Genomic DNA, 21,509 nt, shown 5'->3' on the forward strand with positions numbered 1-21,509 from the left:
TTTACCTCTATGGACAGTTAATCTGGTATAAAATATGGTTAATGTGTGATAAATATTGTGTTAGTAATAAACTATGAGAGGGTTTGTTTTGGGAGTTCGTACATGATACCCAGTAGAACATGTGCTGTAAATATTCTTAAGATTTCTGTGGATTAGAATAAAAGTCGTTGTTTTTACACAACAATATTCTTTTTTTCCCCTCAACCAAAGTTTGGACACTGTTGTCAAGAACTATCTGAATGGCACCACAATTACACATGTTTAAAACAAGAGGGAAGCTATATTTTTTTTGTTAAAAATAGCTAGTAATAAAGACAATTTGAAAGCAGAACCTTTATTTGAAATGGAGTAGGTTTACATTGCAGTGTTGCTACTTTTACTAAAGTATCTGACTACTTCTTCCACCATTGCTGGTAGAATTAGCCATTCTGCATATATAATATGTACATGTTCTGCTAATTTAAAAAGTACAGCATTTGCATTGAATGCTCTCGCCTGTTTTTCGTTTTTAATATTTTATCTCGTCTTGAAACTGATGTTATATACCGTAAGAAAAACAGTAGACTACTTTCAGGTTTCACTTGAAGCAGGTCAGATTGTGCTTTATTTAGGAGTCTATGGTGATTGTACAAAACGGAATTGGCCCGTACGGGGATCGAACCCGCGACCTTGGCGTTATTAGCACCACGCTCTAACCAACTGAGCTAACCGGCCATGAGCTCACAGAAAAAAACATTCAGTTTTATTAATAAATAATGCTGTTTTATTATTTTTGGTGCAGCCAGCTTGTTACCAAGAGAAGGCGAAAAAGTGACCCGGGTAAACATGCCCGCTTAGGTAACTTCGCTAGCGAGTTCACTTTTAAATACCAAACGTTCACACACGTTGCCTGTTACAAGAGCTAGGACACAATGTAACACAACTTAAATTAACTGTATTGTACAAAAAAAGCAAACTTTAAATCGGCAATGATGAATCGTCTTTCTTGTCAAGTAGTAGCATCAGCAAAGTCCGTTGCCATAGTTACCCCGGAGAGAGGGCGAGACTGCTCACGTGACGCAGCAAGATGGCGACCACAATGTAGAATGGATGTGAATGTGAGTATTATTAGCTAACCGTTAGATTAATAAACCAGTGTATAATTTCACACTGTTGTGCCGCCGTAGTCGGCGCACTTAAATTTGTGTTACAAAGCAAATGTTTTCTTTTCAGTGTAATGTAAAAAACATTAGTCTTGTCCGGTTTGTGCTCGCTTCAGCCCGCCAACTAAAGTAACGCTGACCGAATCCGCTAACGCTAGCTCTCTTATAATTTGAGCTTGGTCATTTATTGTTTGTCGTTACTCAGCTGTTTTCACTTTAGCCAGGGTAGCTCACCACAGTCCGTGGCTGAATGCTCGTCCCTCATTCTCTTCTGCCTGCTCTCTTTCAGGATTTAAACTGAGTGGGTCCGTTTTGCTGGAAATTTGGATCTGCTGGTTAATTGTTCATCATCATCATCATCATATCACAGAATCAAGATGGCCCTAAATGTCTTTGGTAAGCAGCATCTCGGCCTTTGTTTTATCTGAGTGTGTTTATGGTATGTTTGTTTTTGTGTTTTGCTTGGTTGTGGCTGGTCTACTGACCAATGTGGTCAGCCATAATTTCACTATTTACTACTGCTTTCTCTAATGTATTTTGGTAAATTTGGGAGAAGAAAATCTTGTGGATCAAATAGCCAGGGAGCTATTTAAGTCTATTTATTCAAGTACTATACTTATGTACCATTTTGAAGCACTTGTATACTTGAGTATTTCCATTAAGTGCGACTTTATACAAAATATTGAACTTCTTACTCCACTACATTTATTAGTTACTGGTTATTTGCAGGTTAAGGCTTTACCTTGATCTGCTACAACATTAAACCTTGAATGCATTAGCTATAATAATTAATACAATATCACTATAAACACTGAAAGGGCTCCCTATGCTACATAATGAATACTTTTGATACAGATTGCTGATAATGTACGTTTACTTAGACAACATTTTGAATGCAGGATATTTACTTTTAATCGTTTTATATTGTTGTATTTCCACGTTTCGATTCTTAGGTAAAGGATCTGAATACTTTTTTTCACCATTTATATAATATAGTTGGTTATTGTTGACCAGAAGTGACCAAACAAGGCTATTTAAAGTAAAACAGCATGTTTTAAGTATTCTAGTAAGTGAGTATTTAAAGTTGTATGTAGTCTAGGTGGTGCTAGGTCTAACATTTGTCTTTATTTCCTGTTGAATGGTATAAAAGTGTGGCATTATATTTTGGTAAGCTTTTATGTTAAACATTAATTTGCAAAGTGACTAGAAATTGCAGTTGTCAGAAAAAAAGTACAATATTTCTCTTTTGAAATGTAGTGTGGCAACAAGTCTCACAGAAATAGAAATACTCAACTACAGCACCAATGCATCACAATTGTCTTTGCAGTTCTTCAGTAAAAGCACAGAATTTAATTTCTTTCCACCCCTGTTGTAGACACTGTGAGTTGTCAGCAGTCGATATGTTGTGTCTGCTTTCTTGTGAGTGTGTCTGTCTGTGAAGGTGCGTTGCCTTGAGAAAGAGGTTGAGACGCTCGCCCGGGGAGGATTTGGAGTTATTTTGAAGACAGGATACCGGGACGACGAGTGTTGAATAGATAAGGCTTGTTCAGTGAACACAGAGTACACTGACACAGGAAACAGGCTGTTAGTTTTACCCATGCACAGAAGATGGAAGACAGCATTATGCCTGAACTTGCAAGATGCTGGCCAAAGGACAGCAGGGTCTTAAGATGCATATTCATTTCCATCATCCAAATGAGTTTATTTCCTACTGATTTTTTTAATGTGCAAGTGGAGCAAATTTAGTTCTGAAACAAAGTTTTTCTCTTTGGCTGATTCCAAATGGAGTTTTGCACCACTGCTGGGAATTTGCACAGTTGATTCACATTATGAGTCACTGAATAAATGTGCACAGCACAGAATTTGAACCTGAAAGGATTACACAGTAATCACAGTGTGGGGTTTTCTGTAGAAATGTTGAGTAGCTACTGCAGAGTTCAGCCAAACTCCAATTAAGTGCTTGGGGCTGAAAATATTTCAGTTCTTCGTCTCGTCTGATGTTGCATGAAGTCACACTTAATCTAATATTAATGTCAGTGGTGTTTATGGTCTGCAACAGTTGAGCAAGCAACAAGGAAACACTGCTATAGTGTTGATATCATCTACAAGTCATTTTACTCGGGTGGGCCGGAGGGGGTGACAGCAAAAGTTAAGTGTAAGAAAGATAAACATCACACTGAGAGCTCATTCACATTTCATTCCGTTTCTGCAAAGCAATTTAAATTAATCTTTCACAGCGGTTTACACTTAACAGAGTAGATTTATTTATTTAGTAAGCCACTTAGTCACCATTTATACTCAGTGAGGTTTTTGTTCTGGAAAACAACATCATCTATCAGTCTGATGTCCCAAGGTGATTGCACACAAACTGAAGAAAAAAAAGTAGCTGAAAGCCTTAACTTCATGTGTCATGCTGTCAGTGTGAGAACATTTTTTAACTGTTTATTTATCATGTTTATTTGGCAATGGCATTAATAAAACTACAACACTTTGTTTAGAAGTTTCAGTGTTTTCTCTGTCCAGCTACAACTGTTCATCCATGATAAGTGAAATGTTTTTGATGATACATTAAGCTCCCCGTGCACACAAAAGTCGAAATGAAATGAAATGAGAGAATTCTGATCTCATCCTCTTGGTGGTTCATATCAAAATTGAGATGTAGAACAGGCAGATGAATCAGCACTGGTCATTATCATGTTTTGTCCACCTGGGGGCGCTGTAGCAAAGCAAATTAAGTTTCAGTAACATTGCAGCTGACTGTACTTTTTCTATCCCCAGACCATGATGAATACAGGCCACCTGTGTGGAAGTCTTATTGTAAGTATTGGTGGAACATTTAACTTAATTAAAGTATTATGTGGTAATATAAGTAACATATACTCTCATTCTTTGTCTCAAGCGTTTCTTAATGGTGACAACATGCCTTTTGCTGATGGTGCCTTGTATGTTTTGCCACAGTGTACCAGCTCCAGCAGGAGGCACCTCACCCACGCAGACTCACATGCACCTGTGAGGTGAGAGCACACATCCTAATAGTCAGCCAGCCAGCCACTGATATTGCTGCTAAGTAGCATAAATAAATCAACTGTACAGACATGAGACATTGCCCAAGATTTAGAACAACTATCCTGTCTCAGTCTCAGTTGGTCTGCAAAGACAAACGTCACTCTCTTCAACAAGCAACGGCCTATTCTGCATCATTGAGCAAGCAGAAAAATCAATATTGTTATATTTCATATATATGAATTAAAAAGCCTAATTTTCCAAGTAGACACTGCACCTAGTCATGATTATGTAGGTTAGGTTTTAATATCCGTTATGGAATACAGTGGAATATGGTACTACTGTTCAGAAATATCGCTTTTCTTGGAAACTCAATTTGCAGAGTAAAGGTTCTGTAGATTTAAAGGAGGTGCCCGAGATCACAGATGATGAAGCCTAAAAATGTCCATCATGGATGTGCTGCCACTTTGCATGCAGTAGCAGCAATCCATTGTGCTATTTGGCTTAACACTTGAATGTGAAACAGGAGATTTGAGCACAGGTGCAGTATGTCATCAGAGATGGCCCTAAGGAGGTCAGCAGGTAGTTGGGTACCTTGTATCTTCTGCTCTTGATTTCAACAGCAGGTAAATGTGATCATTACCAACTGAAACAATAATGGTATGCATCAAGCCTCGAGCAAGCTGAACATTTCCAAGTGTGTCTTGTGTGTGTGTGTGTGTGTGTGTGTGTGTGTGTGTGTGTGTGTGTGTGTGTGTGTGTGTGTGTGTGTGTGTGTGTGTGTGTGTGTGTGTGTGTGTGTACTGTACTCGCTGACTCAGCTTGTAGCAGGGCTGATTTTTTTTGCTGTAGTTCACCAGTCCATTGTCTTCAGGGAAGGCATCTGTTAAGGCGGCATCCATGCTTTAAAAATGTAAAACACTGCGTGATTTATTTCATGCTGGTAAAAGTACCTTTAGTGTTGTGAAAGGAACGCCAACAGTATATCAGCGTTTTACTGTACTTTTATTTTTAGGACCAATCACTTCCTGTTATATTGGCATCAGTAGGTATTAGCAGAGGGACAACTTTAACAGGAATGAAGAGAGAAAGACAAAGAGCTGTACAAAATTTGGTGACCTTAAACAAGCATCCAATTAAGTGTTGGGCTTTTATTTCTGATCAAAATAACATGAATTTAAGCATCTTTATGTTCACTTTATACGGATAAGTGGAGGCTCTGTCCTAGCCGAGGGCAGCCAGGTGGTACTACACGTTGCTGATGTCCACCCAATGCCATGCACCAACACGTCTGCCCACAGGGGAGGCAGCCACCAGATGTGTGTGTTTGCGTGTGTGTGTGTGTGGGGGGACAGCAAAGTTTGGGGGAATCCAAAGGGGATTAAAGATAAGGGATTGGGCCTGGTGTTTTTATGTGTGTTAATCTGTAAAAGTAGTCTGTAGTAGGGCCTGGTGGGTGAGTGGGTGGATGTTAGGGTGTGTGTGTGTGTGTGTGTGTGTGTGTGTGTGTGTGTGTGTGTGTGTGTGTGTGTGTGTGTGTGTGTGTGTGTGTGTGTGTGTGTGTGTGTGTGATGCTAAATGAACAGCTGTTGGCTTTGATGCCCTGGCCTGGTCAGGTAGTCGGTGCTGACCCAGTTATAAAATCCGCAGACAGACGGAGTGGAGGAGCCCCCCGCTACCGCCAGCCCCATTTCGTCTGCTGGGACTTCAGCCATATGTGATTTAATGATGCACCAATAAGCACTTACTTATCGATGGCTGGTACTTTTTAATTTGTGGCATGTCGGGGTGACGTAACTGTCCTTCCTCGGGTGACATTATTATTAATAGTGAGTAAAGCAATGCACTCATTTACAAATATAAGAAAGGAATAATTAGCAGTAGCTGAAACAATCAGTTGATTTATCGACTAATGAGTCTTCATCGAAAATTAATGGACAACAATTGAGATAATCAGTTGCTCATCAAGCAAAAATGCCAAACATCCACATCCTCCAGCTTATTAAATGTGAGCTTTTCTTTGTTTTATGAATATATTTGGAGTTTGGATGGTTGACCGGACAAAATGAGCAAGTTGAAGACCTCACTTCTGGCTCTGGCTTTTTTTACTTTGTTGAAATTGCAAATGTTGGAATTTATATGGAATTTGCCTCATAAATTATTTCCTCAGCACACGTTTCATTGAACCCATTGATCCGGCCTCAAGGTGTAAATAACGTTTGAGATTTGGGACTAAGCTTCATGCAAAGCCTCTCTTTGTCAACGAGTGCAATAGGTTTGTGAATCTGAGTTCATTCTAGTTTCAGTTTGTCCATAATCCTGAGTAATAATAGTTTGCCTTTTCTCTGCTGCCTCCCAATCACTGTTCAGTGTTTTGGAGTGGTTCATGCTTTTTATATTATCTGCTAGCGTAATATAGGATGTTCAGAAACTTAAAGGCAGTGAATTTGCAAAAACTTTTTACATAATTGTTCCACATGTGTGATTCCAGCCTCTGCCAGGTAAACATTTCACTCTGTCCCAATTTATTTCATCATTTCATTCACTGTTTATGCAAAGGAGATGTGTTTCTCTTCCAAACAGCGTATTCCCTCCCAGAGCTCAGAGCTCAGCACTCTGTAATGTGCAGTCAAGGATGTCTATTGAGCATTAGTAATGGGTATTAGCCTGTCCGCTCCATGCATGGCTTGCTGACAGGCCTCAGAGCAGTTTTGGTAGGTGTCCAGAGGTGCACATGCATGGCTGATAAGAGAATAAGCTAACATACCTCCTCTGTGTACATCCACCATCACGATTGGCCCAACTTTGACTCTGACTTTTGCATTCTGCACATACAAGGCAAAATGTGTCTTACATGCTGAAATGTGTAGTATAAAAGTACTGCCCCTGTACCTCCATATCTATATACTCTCCTCTCTTCCTGTCTTTCATACACACACAAACGACAGAGCATCCAAGTTAATATTCAGCGCCGTTTGTTGGGTCTTTGTTGATTTATTGGCTCGACAGCAGTTTTGTTGAGAACAACAGAATGCTCAGCTTTTTATCTGACTCGTGCAATATTCTCTGCGCCCACACACTCATGAACTCGTGCACACACCGGTTACGCACCGAGCTTTACATTCAAGTCCCGAAAAATGTTCCAAAGTCTGGGAAAATATTCAGCAAGAACACACAGTTTTGGAGCCAGTGGCTTTTTACACACTTTATTGACACACTATATTTATTTTTGTGAGTGCCATATGTCATCTAACAACCTGTGCCTTTTTAGTGTTTTACAGACTGCATGTTTTTCTTTTACCTGCAGGTGATCAACCGACCTAAATACTATGGAAGAGAGTAAGTTGGCCTTCACTTATCTGTCATTTATATGTGGCACATTCCCTCGTTTCATCTCCAACAGTGAGGATGGTTTGAAATCCACCTCCACCTACCTTTTACAGCTCCTGCCATGATTTATTTCACCATTTAATTAAAGTTTCCCACATACATAAAAACATGATTTGTGGAGGAAGTATTTCTTGGACATTACAGCCATGTAACACCAAGCATTAACCTTGCCAATTCAAAATTCAAAACGTTGTGGTGAAAAGGTGTTGTGATATAAGAAATCCTGACCTATTATTTTGCTGTTTTTATGTCCAGGTACCATGGGATGATCTCCAGAGAAGAGGCCGACCAGTTACTGAGTCAGGCCGAAGGCAGCTACCTCATCAGAGAGAGTCAGAGACAGCCAGGCACGTACACGCTGGCTCTAAGGTATGTTTGTGTCTGTGCGCTAAGCTAATTTAGGGAGACGCAGACAATCGAGAACAAATGTGAGCTCAGTCTTGCCAGTGGATAGCTTAAGTGCTCGAACAGGGATTCCTGTGCGTTTATTAGAAAATGAACCACTACAACTAGAAAAACAGAAAGTCTGGATTAGAAGTATTCAATCCTGAATACAACATTTTTACATAGCTGACAAATTACAGTAATGTGTGCCAAGGAACTTGTTAGGTGACAATGCAGCAGAGTTTTTTCCTGTCAACCTAACCAGACGTTTATTAAGACACCTAACCTATTCTTTTTGTTGATTAAATATTTGAATATTTCTGGGTCCATGGAGGAATGAGCTATGTAATGTTATGGTTTGTTTGTTTTTATTTAGCAAGTAAGCCAAAAAAGATAACTTCAGATATTTCCAAAAAAGATAACATAAGATATTTTCCCTCACTTGGAGAAGTGCCTGAACAGTATGTTTTCTGTGTGAATCCCCTGAGACACCCTGTAGGAACTGGTGTTTGTCCTCCTTGTCTACGCCTGCACGTATTTGTGTGACAAGGCAAGAAAAAGAGAAGCTGTGTGAATGTTGAGCATGTCTGATCGTGTGTTCACACTCCAGGTGCTGTGAGGTGTGAGGGTTTAAAGGCAGCAGTTGAGCTGTAAGCTGCTCAGAGGCGCTCATCTCTAAACTCACATGGCTCCACATGCCGTCCTCCGCTCAGCCTTTCTTCAAGAGGAGAGATGAACGTGTGAGGGAGTGGTAGTTTGTGGAAGCTGTCCCTAATCAGGCTACAAAATGTTCATCTGGAAATCAAAATTGTCTGAATTCAGTTGTGTGGAGGATCGATGTTGTAGAAGTTGAAAGTGTCAGTAGTCATTTGATATTTTCTCAGAGTAGGTGTCACACTTTTAAATGGGTGCATGGCATAATTTGAATTTGGTTTTGGGTCAGTTTGCTCTATTCATAGTCATGTCGTTCTTCCACCTGCGCACGCTTCCCTCTCTTCCACTGCCTCTCCCGTCCCTGTGGTTATAATTACCTTCCATAAATACCCCTTCATAAACTGGTGTTCCGCTCTGGGTCGGCAGAAAAGGAAAGGTTGGATTTTGGGTTAATGATCAAACGGTGCTGTTGTATCTCGCGGTGGTTTCATTGTGATCCACTGAGGAGCAGATAATTTGCTGGCCCAGTTCAGGGTCTGTCTGTCACATCTCTGTCGCTTAGAGTTTGTGCCATTTTTTGACTCTGTATTATCTTAGTAAAAGGCTGCTTTATTTCTGTGTATAAAGAGAGGGAATGTCAGTATGTTTGTTTATGATGAAGCCTCTTTTTTGTTGTGTTTTTGCTTGAACAATAAGTGTAACTAAGATTTTAGGGCATTAATGGTCCAACCCAGATGCTGGTGAATTGTGCCTATTGCAGATAAGTGTGTCTCCTCTGTCTGTGGTTGAAAACCAGCCACAGTTTGAAGATTATGTATAAATAATAGAAGAAGCCAGAATGACTGATTATTGCCTACTTGGCCTCTTACTGAACAAAACTCCCAAAGTTTTGACGTAAACTTTTCGCTGCTCGACAGTACTAAAGCTAAAGCTCCCTCCTCCGTTCCTTCTAGGTTTGGGAACCAGACAAGAAACTTCCGTCTCTACCATGACGGGAAGCACTTTGTCGGAGAGAAGAGGTTCGAGTCCATCCACGACCTGGTCACAGACGGCCTCATCACACTCTACATTGAGACAAAGGTGTGTGTTCATCTGTCCCTCACTCTTCCCTGATATAATTATAAACCTGCAGCTAAATATTTACAGTACTTTTTTTTTTTTCTGTCAGGCAGCGGAGTATATCGCTAAGATGACCATAAACCCAATCTATGAACACGTGGGCTACACCACCCTGAACCAGGAGCCCACCCTGAAAAAACACCTGCCGCTCAGCCCGGAGGCCCCAGATGGACCCGCTCCGGCCAAAGACGACCATAATGCTGAGGAGAGGGTGAGGACAAACACACGAGCATGTTGATTGTCATTCAGAGGAAGCATCTTCAGCTAAAGAGTGACATAGCGTAGCATTTAGAGGCTGCATATTAATAAACATTAAGCAGCAATCACAGTGAATATCAATCAATATCTTCAAAACTCATCACTCTCTGCAAGAAATATGGATTTTTGAAATAGAAGCTATGTTGGAACTCTGGCCAATCTCATCCTCCAATTAACGAATGTTTTGGCAAACTGAAGTGAAGGGGGGTTTTGGGAGTTGGTTTGAATGAGAAATGGAGTAGTGTTGGCACAAAATATTTTGGCTCCAGATAGAATATCCCCTTTAGGAAGCAACAGTCTGAAATTAGCCTTTAAAATGAACCATTCTCAGACTCATTGAATCATTCATCAAGTGTCTATGACTGGGCGTCATATCTCAAAACTGAGATCAGTGATAAGCACAGAAATTGACAGTGCCAAAAGTGTAGGAATACTGAGATGAGCCCTGGTTTTTAGGATGGATTGATCCAGAGAAAGCATGAGAGATGAAGACGTTTGGCCTGGATTTGCATCTTTAAATGAATGCGCCTAAATCCTGACGTAGGAAATGTCATAAATGTCTGTTTCAGCTCTGTCATTAGACCTTACATGCCAGGATAAAGGTTACGTAAATCTATAAATAAATAATATATACCGTCATAATATTTTCACAATGTTGTATAAAGTATCAAACAATCATAGATGCATAAAAAATGAGGGCTTGTGAAAGTGAAACCCTGCAGAGAGTTACAGTATGGGTGAAGGTAAGGAAAGTTGCTGTGTGTACAGTACTAAGATGGAGGGATGAGAGTTGAGGAACATGGTGAAAGAAGGAGAAGAAGAAGGAGGAGGAGGTGGATGGATGCAGAGGAGAGATGGCCTCCAGCCAAGGGCTCTGCAGTAAAATTACATAACAGCAGTTTGCCTGCAGAAACCTGCTATCTCCCAAAATCTGTCTACTAAGTATTCAGTTTGTTGTTGGCTCGTTAGTTTCCATTCAGCTGTGAGATAATTCGTTTGTTTCCTGTGTTTAGTTTTTAACCCAGAGGACAGACAAACTTTTTTTTATCGGTGGAGCTTTTAAAACAGACGTGACAAAATCTGGAAATGTGAGGTTTCTGTATGAAGCAGGAGCTAGCTCAGATGCTAATCACTGGCAAGCATTTAATGTAAGTTTCAGCTCTGCAGCCGTGTGTTTCATGCAGGTGGACGCATGACAGTGAGGCAGAGATGAAGATCCATTCAGACAGCTGCTGTAAAACCATTAGACTCGTGTATACAAACAAGTGTAATACAGACCAGTTAAAACACACACACACACACACACACCTCACCAACAGGCTCATAACAAAGTAGGTGTAGTGTGTGCAATGCGTTTATCTGCTACACCAGTACTGAGCCTCCTGAGGCCTTGTATGACCTGCAGTGCATGACCACCTATGCTGCACCTCATAAATCACTCTGTGCGTCTGTGTGTGTGTGTGTGTGTGTGTGTAATGGCGGTGGTCCTGTATACGTGTGTGCTTTCATAATTGGATGGATTTGCAGACAAAGCAGTGCGACTGTGACATTGAGACCAGAGGTGGCTCTCTGTAGGGAAGACAAACACTCGAGAAATCCATATTTCATACGTTCATCCAGTGTATTACCTTTTTCATTGTGGCTTAAATGCAGTTTTATGGCCCCCGTGATAGCAATAAAGACGTGGTTCTGGTGATGACTTTTTAAATTTTAATTTTTAAGGCCTTGTTTTGGAAGTGAGTTCACTGGACGGTGACAGGAATTGTTGTGGTGAGAGGAGAAGGCAGTAACCAGATTTTAACACCTTTGATCTGACTGAAAATACAGAAAAAATAACACATATACTTATAAAGAATGAGGAGTTATACCGCAGATACATCTTCATAGGTCTGTGTCTATTATCGAGGTGCTCTTTTGTTAGCCACCCAATACCCTCCACCCCGCCAACCCCGGTCATGAAATATCCATGACCAGTCATACATATTCACTGTGTTGTGCATATGAGATGAAGATTAGTAATTTGAATATGTGGTTGCTGGTAAAGAAAATCTGTTGGTCACCACTTTCATCACGATTTGTAGTATCTTAATATAAAATATAAAAATGCAGTCCCACTGCTTGTTTGTTGACAGTTTGCTCAAAAATGTCAAAGAAGGCGAATCCAAACATCAACCCACCAGAGGCAGCACTTAAGCAGAAAGTGCACTTCTCAAGAGAAAACGTAGCCTTAAACTGTTCTTATATAATGTTACTTGAATGAGCTAAGATAATGCATGACCAGGGCTTTTGATTTAAGAGCCACATAAGGACGCGGGGTTGTGTTTATTCTGTTCTGTTCAAATTTCAAGCAAAAGACTCACATAAACCAGACTACAGCAGTTGCTATTGTTTATAGTGGACAAGTATGAGAGAAATTGGGAAACATGGGAGGAAAAACGGATCAATGCTGCAGGTAAAATGACAAAAGAAGAGGGAGGCGGAACAAAGAGGAACAAAAAGTGAACGAATGAATGAAATAATGGCTTGTATCTCTGCTCATTCTTTCGCTCCCTCTCTTTCTCTTTCTCTCCCGGGACAATTGAGGTGGCAGATTTGGTGACGAACAACAAGAATCGCGGCATTCTGATTGGCTCATTCTCCTCTCAGTGTGACCTGTTAAATTCAACCATTACTGCACCGTAGCCCCCCTCCCTCTCCGTCATCTTTCTCTCGCTCTCCGCCTCTATCACCTCCCTCCTCCTCCTCCGCTGGTTCCGCCTGGCGAGTGTGTAGAGGGGAAAGCGGATTAACACACACACACACACGCTGAGCCATGTGGGCTGAAGCGCTCACCTACACGAGACTGGGAGACAGGAATGCACATTCTGCCGCATCAGTCCGCTTTGAAGGATTCTGGGCTCGCATTTCAAGAAGTGAAGATTTATTGAATCATATTTAGTGAACTTTTTTTCACATTTTCTGTATCCCAAGACAGGTTTTTATTGGCTGGTTGGCTTTTGTTTTGTTTTTTTTGTTATGAACTGGAATTGCACCATGCAGCCCCATCAGTATGCAGGGCTGATCTGATTGGCTGATCTTTGTGGTGCTAAGACAGCAGGATTGGTCCTGTGTTGGCTCCTCGGTTTGGGATGTTGTTGTCAGTCGGAGCTTTGAAATGATTTGAGAGTCTAGTTGTTGTTGTTTTTTGTTAAGTATTCTGGGCTTTTTTTTTAGCACAATCTTTCTCAGAGTATTTCCTTGTTTTCTTTTTGGTTTCATATTCCTTGGCAGTCTGATTGGCTCACTGCATTTATTAATGGGATTCAGATTTTGTTCACAGAGCCAGTGTTTGATTTAAAACCTCCAGTGTGAGTTAATTCACACTAGAACTACAGGTCCCACAATGCCGAGCCGAGAGTCGTACGTCGTGAAAAGAGGTAAAAAGCAATCACGCAGGCGAGTCGAGAAGGAAGCCGGTCAGAAGGGCTCTTTGTTCACAGCAGCTCTCGGTTTAAATGTCAGCGCTGGTTCAATTCCATCCCTGCCGGTCTCCAGCAGCACCTCGGACCACAGCACGGGCTCGGGAACCCGTCTCAACCGGGCACCGGCCCCCTCCAAACCCACCTCCCCTGCTTCCACCTTCTGGCAACCAATCAGATCTTTTGCCCTTTCGCAGCTCACATCGCTGGTGCGGCGGGCCACCCTGAGGGAGAGCGACTTGGCGCCTAAATACGAGAAGGTCCACAACTTCAAGGTGAGCCCCTCCTTTGCTTCTCCATCCAGCCCTGTTTTGTGTGTGTGTGTGTGTGTGTGTGTGTGTGTGTGTGTGTGTGTGTGTGTGTGTGTGTGTGTGTGTGTGTGTGTGTGTGTGTGTGTGTGTGTGTGTGTGTGTGTGTGTGTGTGTGTGTGTGTGTGTGTGTGTGTGTGTGTGTGTTAAAATGATGCCGGAATCGCTGATTCAGCTCTTGGGGTCTTATTCAAATTCACCTCAGAGAGCACGGAGTGTTTGGATACACACACACACACATTTCTGCATTTACATTTCAGCTTTCTGTTTAGTACTTTACATTCCCAGATTTCCATATTACAAGTAGCCATTAATGAGGAGCACAAAGGTCAGAGCCACAGTGCACTGAGCTCAAGGGAGATGTGGACGCACACACACACACACACAAAGAGCACTGTGATATGATGGAGGTTATTAGCATTTCATTATATAGAGCCAATTTATGAAACACGAGCAGATAAAAACTGTAATTCTTCTAGAAATGCCCTTTCAGCACTCCTATTGTGTCTCCATCATTCTTTTGTCAGCTCCTGTCACTCTAATAAAGATTATTGCTGGTATTCAGGTATTACTTGACCCATTCTGGGTAGCATGAATGTTTTTCTCACCTTGTTCTTATTTATATATTTTTCTGTTCATTAATTTGTCTGTTTTCATTTTAATATCTGTTGTGAATTATTTTTTTCTCTTTAACCAGGTCCATACATTCAGAGGCCCCCACTGGTGTGAGTACTGTGCCAACTTCATGTGGGGTCTCATCGCTCAGGGAGTCAAGTGTGCAGGTAACACACACACACAAACAAACACATCCTGTGTGTATGATGCACTTTTCTCAAGCTCAGTGTTTTCAGTAATCCTTGACTGATTGTGTACAAATATCCCAAAAAAAGATTTTATTTCTGCTCCCTTTTGCCTCCTCCGCTGAGCGTGACTCGAAACTGGGACAGCAGGCTTAAAGTTAGTCACTTTTGCTGTTGACTCATCTTCAGTGTATCATGGATTTTAAATGTTAAAAGATTCAATTTGGTGCCAAAGAACAGACTGTCAGCGTGGGTGATGAACTGTTCCTCTGCAACGCCTACGCTTAAATACAACTTTTACCATCCAATCTAGTTATTAAGCTTCAAGTATCAGACCTTTATGCACAAAATGACATCATACTGATAATGCTGTTGGCTGTGAAGAGCGGAAAGCAGGATAAAGGACTACAGGCAGACATTTATGTAAATACACCCCCACAAGATGCTAGAGAGCCGTTTTCAGGTCAAGAGTGGACACATAAGTGATGTACATCATGTGTCTTTCTCTGTCAGACTGCGGGTTGAACGTCCATAAGCAGTGCTCCAAAGTTGTGCCGAACGACTGCCAGCCGGACCTGCGGCACGTCAAGAAGGTGTACAGCTGCGACCTGACCACGCTGGTCAAAGCCCACAACACCAAGAGACCCATGGTGGTCGACATGTGCATACAGGAACTGGAGGCTAGAGGTGAGAGAAAGCAACAGTGTGTATATGTGTGTGTGTGTGTGAGTGAGTCTGTGATTATATAATGTTGACAAAAAAAGCTTGTAAGTATTGTTTGCTGAGAGGGAAAGCGAGAACACCCACGAGGCGGGCATGTGTATGCAAGATGTTTGTGTGTGTCATCTTCTCAGGGTGAAAAGATGTACACAAGCAGAATTACTCCCACATGTGGGGGGGGGGGGGTGCTACAATGTTTCCCCCGTGGGACGTGAGCGCTCATAGGGCAGCTGCCAAAGACAGGACTTTATTGACTATGATTTGAGACCTGAGTGAAAGTAATACGTGAAATCAATAAAGACACCTGACTTGACGTGATTGAACTTGACTGGAGCAGGAGAGCAGTTCACCCGTCCTCCCCCACTCTGTCTATTTCCTCTAATCAACCTTCACTTCCTCCTTCTCTTGTCTCTATCTATCTCCTTCAGTTTCATTTGCTTAAGCTGTCCCATTGGCACAACAGGAAATAAACTATAGTCACAAACACATTGTTGTACATCAGCATTCATCTACAGAGTAATCAGCCCATTTGAGTAATTAGTGGTACTGTCATGGCGATTGCTTTCTCAATTAACTGATTCATCTTTTAGTGTAAACATGTCATAGAAAAGTAAATAAAAAAGCTTGTCACATTTTCCCAGAGCCCAAAGTCTTTAAATGTCTTATTTTATCAAACCAACAATTTATTATCATAGAAGACAAATAAAATCAGAAATTATTCTCAATCGAGAAGCAGAAACTGGTGAATTTTTGATTAAAATATGTTTTTAATTGATTATTCAAAATTGTAGCCACTAAATAAAGCTGTGTCAGCTGTAAGAGAAATCTTTTAAGTTCACTTCAACTCTCCTTGTCCTGTCTCAGGTCTTCAGTCGGAGGGTTTGTACAGAATATCAGGCTTCAGTGAGTTGATTGAAGATGTCAAGCTGGCCTTCGACAGAGGTGAGTGTTTTTTCTAATATAATTTAAATCTCTCACTAAAAGTAACAGGTTTGATCGTGTGATTGATTTGTCGTATGGACTGATTTGCTCCGCAGATGGAGAGAAGGCCGATATCTCCTCAAATGCTTACGAGGACATCAACATCATCACCGGAGCCCTCAAACTCTACTTCAGAGAGCTGCCTATCCCCCTCATCACCTATGATGCCCACCCACGCTTCATAGAAGCCGCAAGTAGGTCTTCACGCTTTCTGTACCTTATTACATAAGATGCAAGCATGAATGGAGGAACAGTTTGGGAGCCAAGCTGAGCTTTGAAGGCACTTGGCAGCAAGGACAATGTGTCCTGCATATGCTGTGAATGAGGAAAAGGATGTGGGTGAAATGTGTTTTGTCTTTTAATTTTATTATGAGATTTTTGATCCAATACCTAAGTGAACAGATTATGTTTAGAGCTCCTGAAACACCTTCTTTAATCTGTCATTTTTGTTTGTGTATGGCAGAGATTGCAGACCCAGAAAAACGTCTGGAGTCTGTCCACGAGGCCTTGAAGCTGCTGCCGCCTGCTCACTGCGAGACGCTGCGATACCTCATGGCTCACCTCAAGAGGTCTGACACAACGGTTTCACTTAATCACATGTCTTTAGTTGTGGGAGCTACGTTGTTTAAGAGATTTATTTGTGGTCAGAAGGACTTACACTTACTTTCCGTCCCCTCTCCATCTAGAGTGACCCAGAATGAGAAGGACAACCTCATGTCCAGCGAGAACCTGGGCATCGTCTTCGGACCGACACTGATGAGGGCCCCCGAGCTGGACGCCATGACGGCGCTCAACGACATTCGATACCAGAGACTCGTGGTGGAAACGCTCATTACCAACGAAGACGTGTTGTTCTGAGAGAGCGGAGGGAAGTGATTCTTCCAGTGAGGAGAGGACAGACGGACAGATTGGGATTTGTCCTCCTGTGAAAAGTTGGAAGTTGACTTTTTCCAAGAAAATGAAGAAGAAACATGCAAGATACCCGATGTCCTGCAAGAGAGGACAAAAAGTACACTACCTGTTTTTGTTTTTGTGAGGAGTGCATGGAAGGAACAATGAAGGAAAAAACTATTTGCAAGGAAGTAATGAATAAAAAAAAGAACTAGATGGAAAGATGCAGTGTTTCCCTACATTTTAAATGTAAGCCGTGAGCAAAATTAAAAAAGTCAAACTCAATCAACAGACTTGAAGCTTCTACAGAAGAAAAAAAATGAATTACTGGAACACTGAATACTTGGAAGGACAGTATCTTCCAGCCTTACTTGATAGAAATCAACTATTATTATCTCCCTTGATCAAGAGAAGTATGTTGGCTATCATAAGGAGAAATGAATAGTAGCATTACAACAGCACTACTTTGTCTATGTAGGGGAAACTCTGTGTGACCCATCTTCATGTTGATATCTTCTCCTTCTTAAATGGATCTCTTGACTGTTTTTAGTTTTCTTCACCAGACTTATTTTAGATCTCACTGTTGAGGGGTAAAAAAAAAATCAGCTTCCTTTTAAAAACCTTTGGTTAGCGTTTGGAACATTTACCACAGAAACCAAGTGATACTGACAGCCACAAGCTTATGAGAAAGTGTCACCTAGTGGTCACCAGTGGTTTCAGTGAAAAATGCAATAATGCTGTTTTGTAATCGATGTAATGAACAATGTTTTCCTCTGATTCTGGCGGTAAGAGATTATTTTGTTTCCCGTAGTGTCAAGGTATCCCTTTAACCCTCCTCGAGAGAAGAAAAAGAAGCACTGACTTCAGTACAGTAGACAGCTGGATGAATGACGAATGAATGGAAAACGTGAATCACTCACCCGTAATGCTAACACTAATTCCTCTGAATGGAACTTAAGTGACTTGGACCTATTGTGTTTTCATTCCTCTTTTATAACTCTTTACTTTTACAGCTCCATCGACTGAAATGTAATTATACAGTAATCTTACACTAACAACGACGTCGCTTTTTAGTCGCTAACATAGAAGAAACAATGCCCACTTACCCTTTTTCATGTCATCATATTCTAAGATTTTGTTTACGAAATGTTTTCTTGTTGTATAATTACATCCAACAATGGAACTGATGGAGCTGTAAATTAAAATGTTTTTTTTTTTCTCACTGTCTTTAAACAAATCTGCATTGTCTCACTTCTCCACCGGCCTGCTTTGCCTCTGAAGGTGGAAACCTCTTGAAAAAATCACACAAATTCAGCATCATGCGGCCCATTTAAAAGGAAGGTTTGGGAAAATCTCTGCAGCGAGCACACATACATCTCCCTCTGGGCTCCGAAACAGTGCTTTATGTTGTTTTTGCTTTGGTTTGTCATTTGTAAAAAGCAGTATTGTAATTAAGCAGTGTTAACAGGCAGATTTTGTGCTCAAAATACTAATTTGAAATTCTTGATCACTTGCCAGGATGCAGTTCAACACTAACAATTTCAAGGCCAGTCAACTTTATTGGCCCTGTGGGATAATTCAGACACACAGACGCATGCTCCAATGGCAAGAGCGGCTTTTGAACACCAGATTATTTGAAATCTTAATATCCTGTCTCTTCCCAAACAATTAAAGCAAAGGAAAAAAAAAAAAGAAAAACTCTTGTTAATTACTCTGTATCAGTGTTTGCAATTAAAGTGGCATTGGTGCTTCCCTCGCTCAGTGTGCTCGTTGACAATGAGGCCATATTGTGACTCCACCGACATGTTCAGTCTGCTGTCATCTAACTGTGAAACTGTGAGAAATAATATTGCTTAAACATGTAAAGAAGACCAGTTGGAGTCATTATTTTTACTTTTTTAACTGTTTTCCCTCTTTTACCTCTGCCGTCTGCAGACAGCGACAACCTGGTGTAATGAGATTTTACAGAAATACAAATTATTGTATTGAAGTTTCTTTCAGATACGTGAAGATGACTAAACAGTGCATATTGAAAGGTTTGCTGTAATGTTTTGACCATGCTCTGATGTGATGAAAGCAGTGTTAATTATGGAAACACAACGTAATGTAATACTGTAATATGAAGGAGTGTATTTGCCATGATTTTTCTTTTTTAACTAGTGCCATTTATAAAGGGGGTGGAGGTGTAGAACAGTTCTGCATGTACCCCCACCTCAGCTAACACACACTTTAACCCCCTCTTCATTCACTTTTACCCCCATTTCTGTCGGGGGTCACAGATTACTTATTCTTAGTGCGCTTCATTTTGCACAGCAGTGACGACCCACCACACATCAAGACCCGTTTCACAGAGCAAATACAGAGTTAGGGTTGTGAAAATCAAGCGCACCCATACTGGGTTGGGTGCAAAGCATTTTTCTAACATTATGATTATGTTTTGGTTTTTCACGTGTTCTTTATTTTAACTGTTTTGTTGACTTCATGTTTATTCCTGCCTGTTGATCTAACGATGTACTAACTACCATCAGACTAACCTGATAACTTGTGAGCCTTCAGTGATCTGTGACGCTTTTTTTTGGCATCATGAAATGAATCTTTTTTTTATTATTATTATTGTCATTGCTGTAAAGTATTTTCTATATGGTTTATGCATGGTGAAATTAAATTATTAAATATGGCTCTCAGTTGGCGCATGTTTGAATTTTGTTCAGAACACACACAGTAGAGGCACTGTAATGTTGCAGAGGGACCCTACACCAGCTGTTCCTGTCTACTGACCCCTCAAAATGAAGCAATGTCGACTTGTGACCCTTCATCACACACTGCCTGTGTCAGCAGTTCCACTAAAAAGTCATTTGTACAACTTTTAGGGCCCAAAAGAGGTCAAACGATCCGGTATTTCTCAAGAAAATAGCTAAATTATGTGGAAGTCAGAATACAACTCTTAATGTTATTTTGCGGCATATTTTATGAGGAAATGTTTTGCACACAAAACTTGATCCTGCAAAGTGATATTATGTGGACACAGGTTGCACCACGTGATGTCAGCTCGTGACTGGCCTTCCTCCATTGGCTGCTGCTTAATTGAAGGCGCCTCGGTGTCTGGAGGTGACTTCGCGGTCGGTGATGGAGGGATTACGTGGCTTCATTGTAGCTATTAACGCTTATTGTTATATTGCCTGAAAGGTGTATGCTTCGAGGTTGCTCCAAGAATATTTTCGACATGTTTTGGTGAAAGAACCAGACCCCACAGACGAAATTTAGCAGCTCCTGACATCTTGACTGGCTTTGCCGAGGACGGTTGGAGGAAAATGCGTTCAAATCAGCGAAGTTTCTTCGGCCAGTAGGTGAGTTACTGTCAACCCAGTACCACAACGTTTATTAACCATATAGCTGTTGTGACTTTGTTTTTTTTTCCATGTAAAGTTGTGTGTAAGACAGCTAATCTGTGTGTCTTCGCTAAGTTAATTTAAGATAACGTTGAACGTCAATTGCGGCGCACGAGCAGCTAGCTAAAAAAAAAAGCTAAAATGTTGCTACTGAAGCGTAAACTGCTCATTACTTATTTATTAACATTAGCCCGATTTTCTCTTGGATTTGAACGGAGATGTAACTATTTACATCCAAATGTCTGTGTGTTATTAGTGTAGCTATATTGAGTGTGTTAGCTAATACGTTGAATGTCACTGACAGTGTATCTTACAAGCAGCTAGCTTAAAAGCTAAAATGTTGCTACTGAAATGAAGTGCAGACTGCTTACGGACAGGTCAGCTACTTATTACTTACTTACTTATTAACATCAGTCGATTTTGTTTTTCCTGGTTTGTGTTTTTTATTTAGTCTCCTGGGCGGAGATGCAACTGTTTTCACAGCCACATGTGAAAAAAAGGATGGTTTTGCAGGTCGCTTACATTTTCAAGAGAGCGCATTTGTAAGTTAAACTCGAGAGTGATTCTCATGAACTCCATAGAAATATATGAATGTGAATGTTATGTATATTTAGTCCAAACGTTTACAGAAATGATATCACGTTTGTGTACAGTGTAATAGAAGGTAGGACAGTGGACGGTAGGGTAACGTTAGGTCAGGAGTCAACAGTTTATGCAGTGAGAGCGAGAAGCGCTCTGCCTCCCTCTGGTGGACAATGAGAGGAATAGATTATATTTTACTTTTGTAACCGTTAGCAGTGTTGTAGCATAGGTTGCAGGGAAAAAGCCAATTGTACTCATGGTTGTAGGGGCTATTTAAAGACTTCCGGTTTCATAGTGAATCAGGCCTCGTTGGCGCAGTAGGCAGCGCGTCAGTCTCATAATCTGAAGGTCGTGAGTTCGAGCCTCACACGGGGCACATCTTTTGCTCCAACTGTATGTATATGCTGAATTGCAGAAATATTAGAGCCTG

General features: G+C 41.0%; 1 protein-coding gene and 2 non-coding genes across 6 annotated transcripts; 2 read left to right on the top strand and 1 right to left on the bottom strand.

The window, feature by feature from the left end:
* Window positions 1-640: 640 nt before the first annotated feature.
* trnai-aau (transfer RNA isoleucine (anticodon AAU)) lies at window positions 641-714 on the bottom strand. The gene has a single exon. It is a non-coding gene; the product is annotated as a tRNA-Ile (tRNA).
* A 744-nt stretch (window positions 715-1,458) lies between these two features.
* LOC139306602 (N-chimaerin) lies at window positions 1,459-17,102 on the top strand. 4 transcript variants are annotated; one of them, XM_070930500.1, is made up of 14 exons: window positions 1,459-1,538; window positions 3,921-3,959; window positions 4,101-4,156; window positions 7,453-7,484; window positions 7,791-7,904; window positions 9,527-9,653; window positions 9,742-9,903; window positions 13,606-13,683; window positions 14,414-14,498; window positions 15,030-15,203; window positions 16,101-16,178; window positions 16,274-16,411; window positions 16,681-16,786; window positions 16,904-17,102. In XM_070930500.1, the coding sequence occupies exons 1-14, from the start codon at window positions 1,520-1,522 to the stop codon at window positions 17,073-17,075; spliced, it is 1,380 nt and encodes a 459-aa protein (XP_070786601.1). In that variant the 5' UTR covers window positions 1,459-1,519; the 3' UTR covers window positions 17,076-17,102. The 4 variants fall into 4 exon arrangements, with proteins under 4 accessions (XP_070786601.1, XP_070786602.1, XP_070786604.1 ...); XM_070930501.1 differs by lacking the exon at window positions 13,606-13,683; XM_070930503.1 differs by lacking the exons at window positions 1,459-1,538; window positions 3,921-3,959; window positions 4,101-4,156; ... (2 more) ...; window positions 9,527-9,653; window positions 9,742-9,903 and adding an exon at window positions 13,333-13,452 and having other exon boundaries at window positions 13,549-13,683.
* Window positions 17,103-21,382: 4,280 nt separating this feature from the next.
* trnam-cau (transfer RNA methionine (anticodon CAU)) lies at window positions 21,383-21,455 on the top strand. The gene has a single exon. It is a non-coding gene; the product is annotated as a tRNA-Met (tRNA).
* The last annotated feature ends 54 nt before the right edge of the window (window positions 21,456-21,509 follow it).

Source organism: Enoplosus armatus, chromosome 24 (genome assembly GCF_043641665.1).
Source record: "Enoplosus armatus isolate fEnoArm2 chromosome 24, fEnoArm2.hap1, whole genome shotgun sequence".
NCBI lineage: Eukaryota > Metazoa > Chordata > Actinopteri > Centrarchiformes > Enoplosidae > Enoplosus > Enoplosus armatus.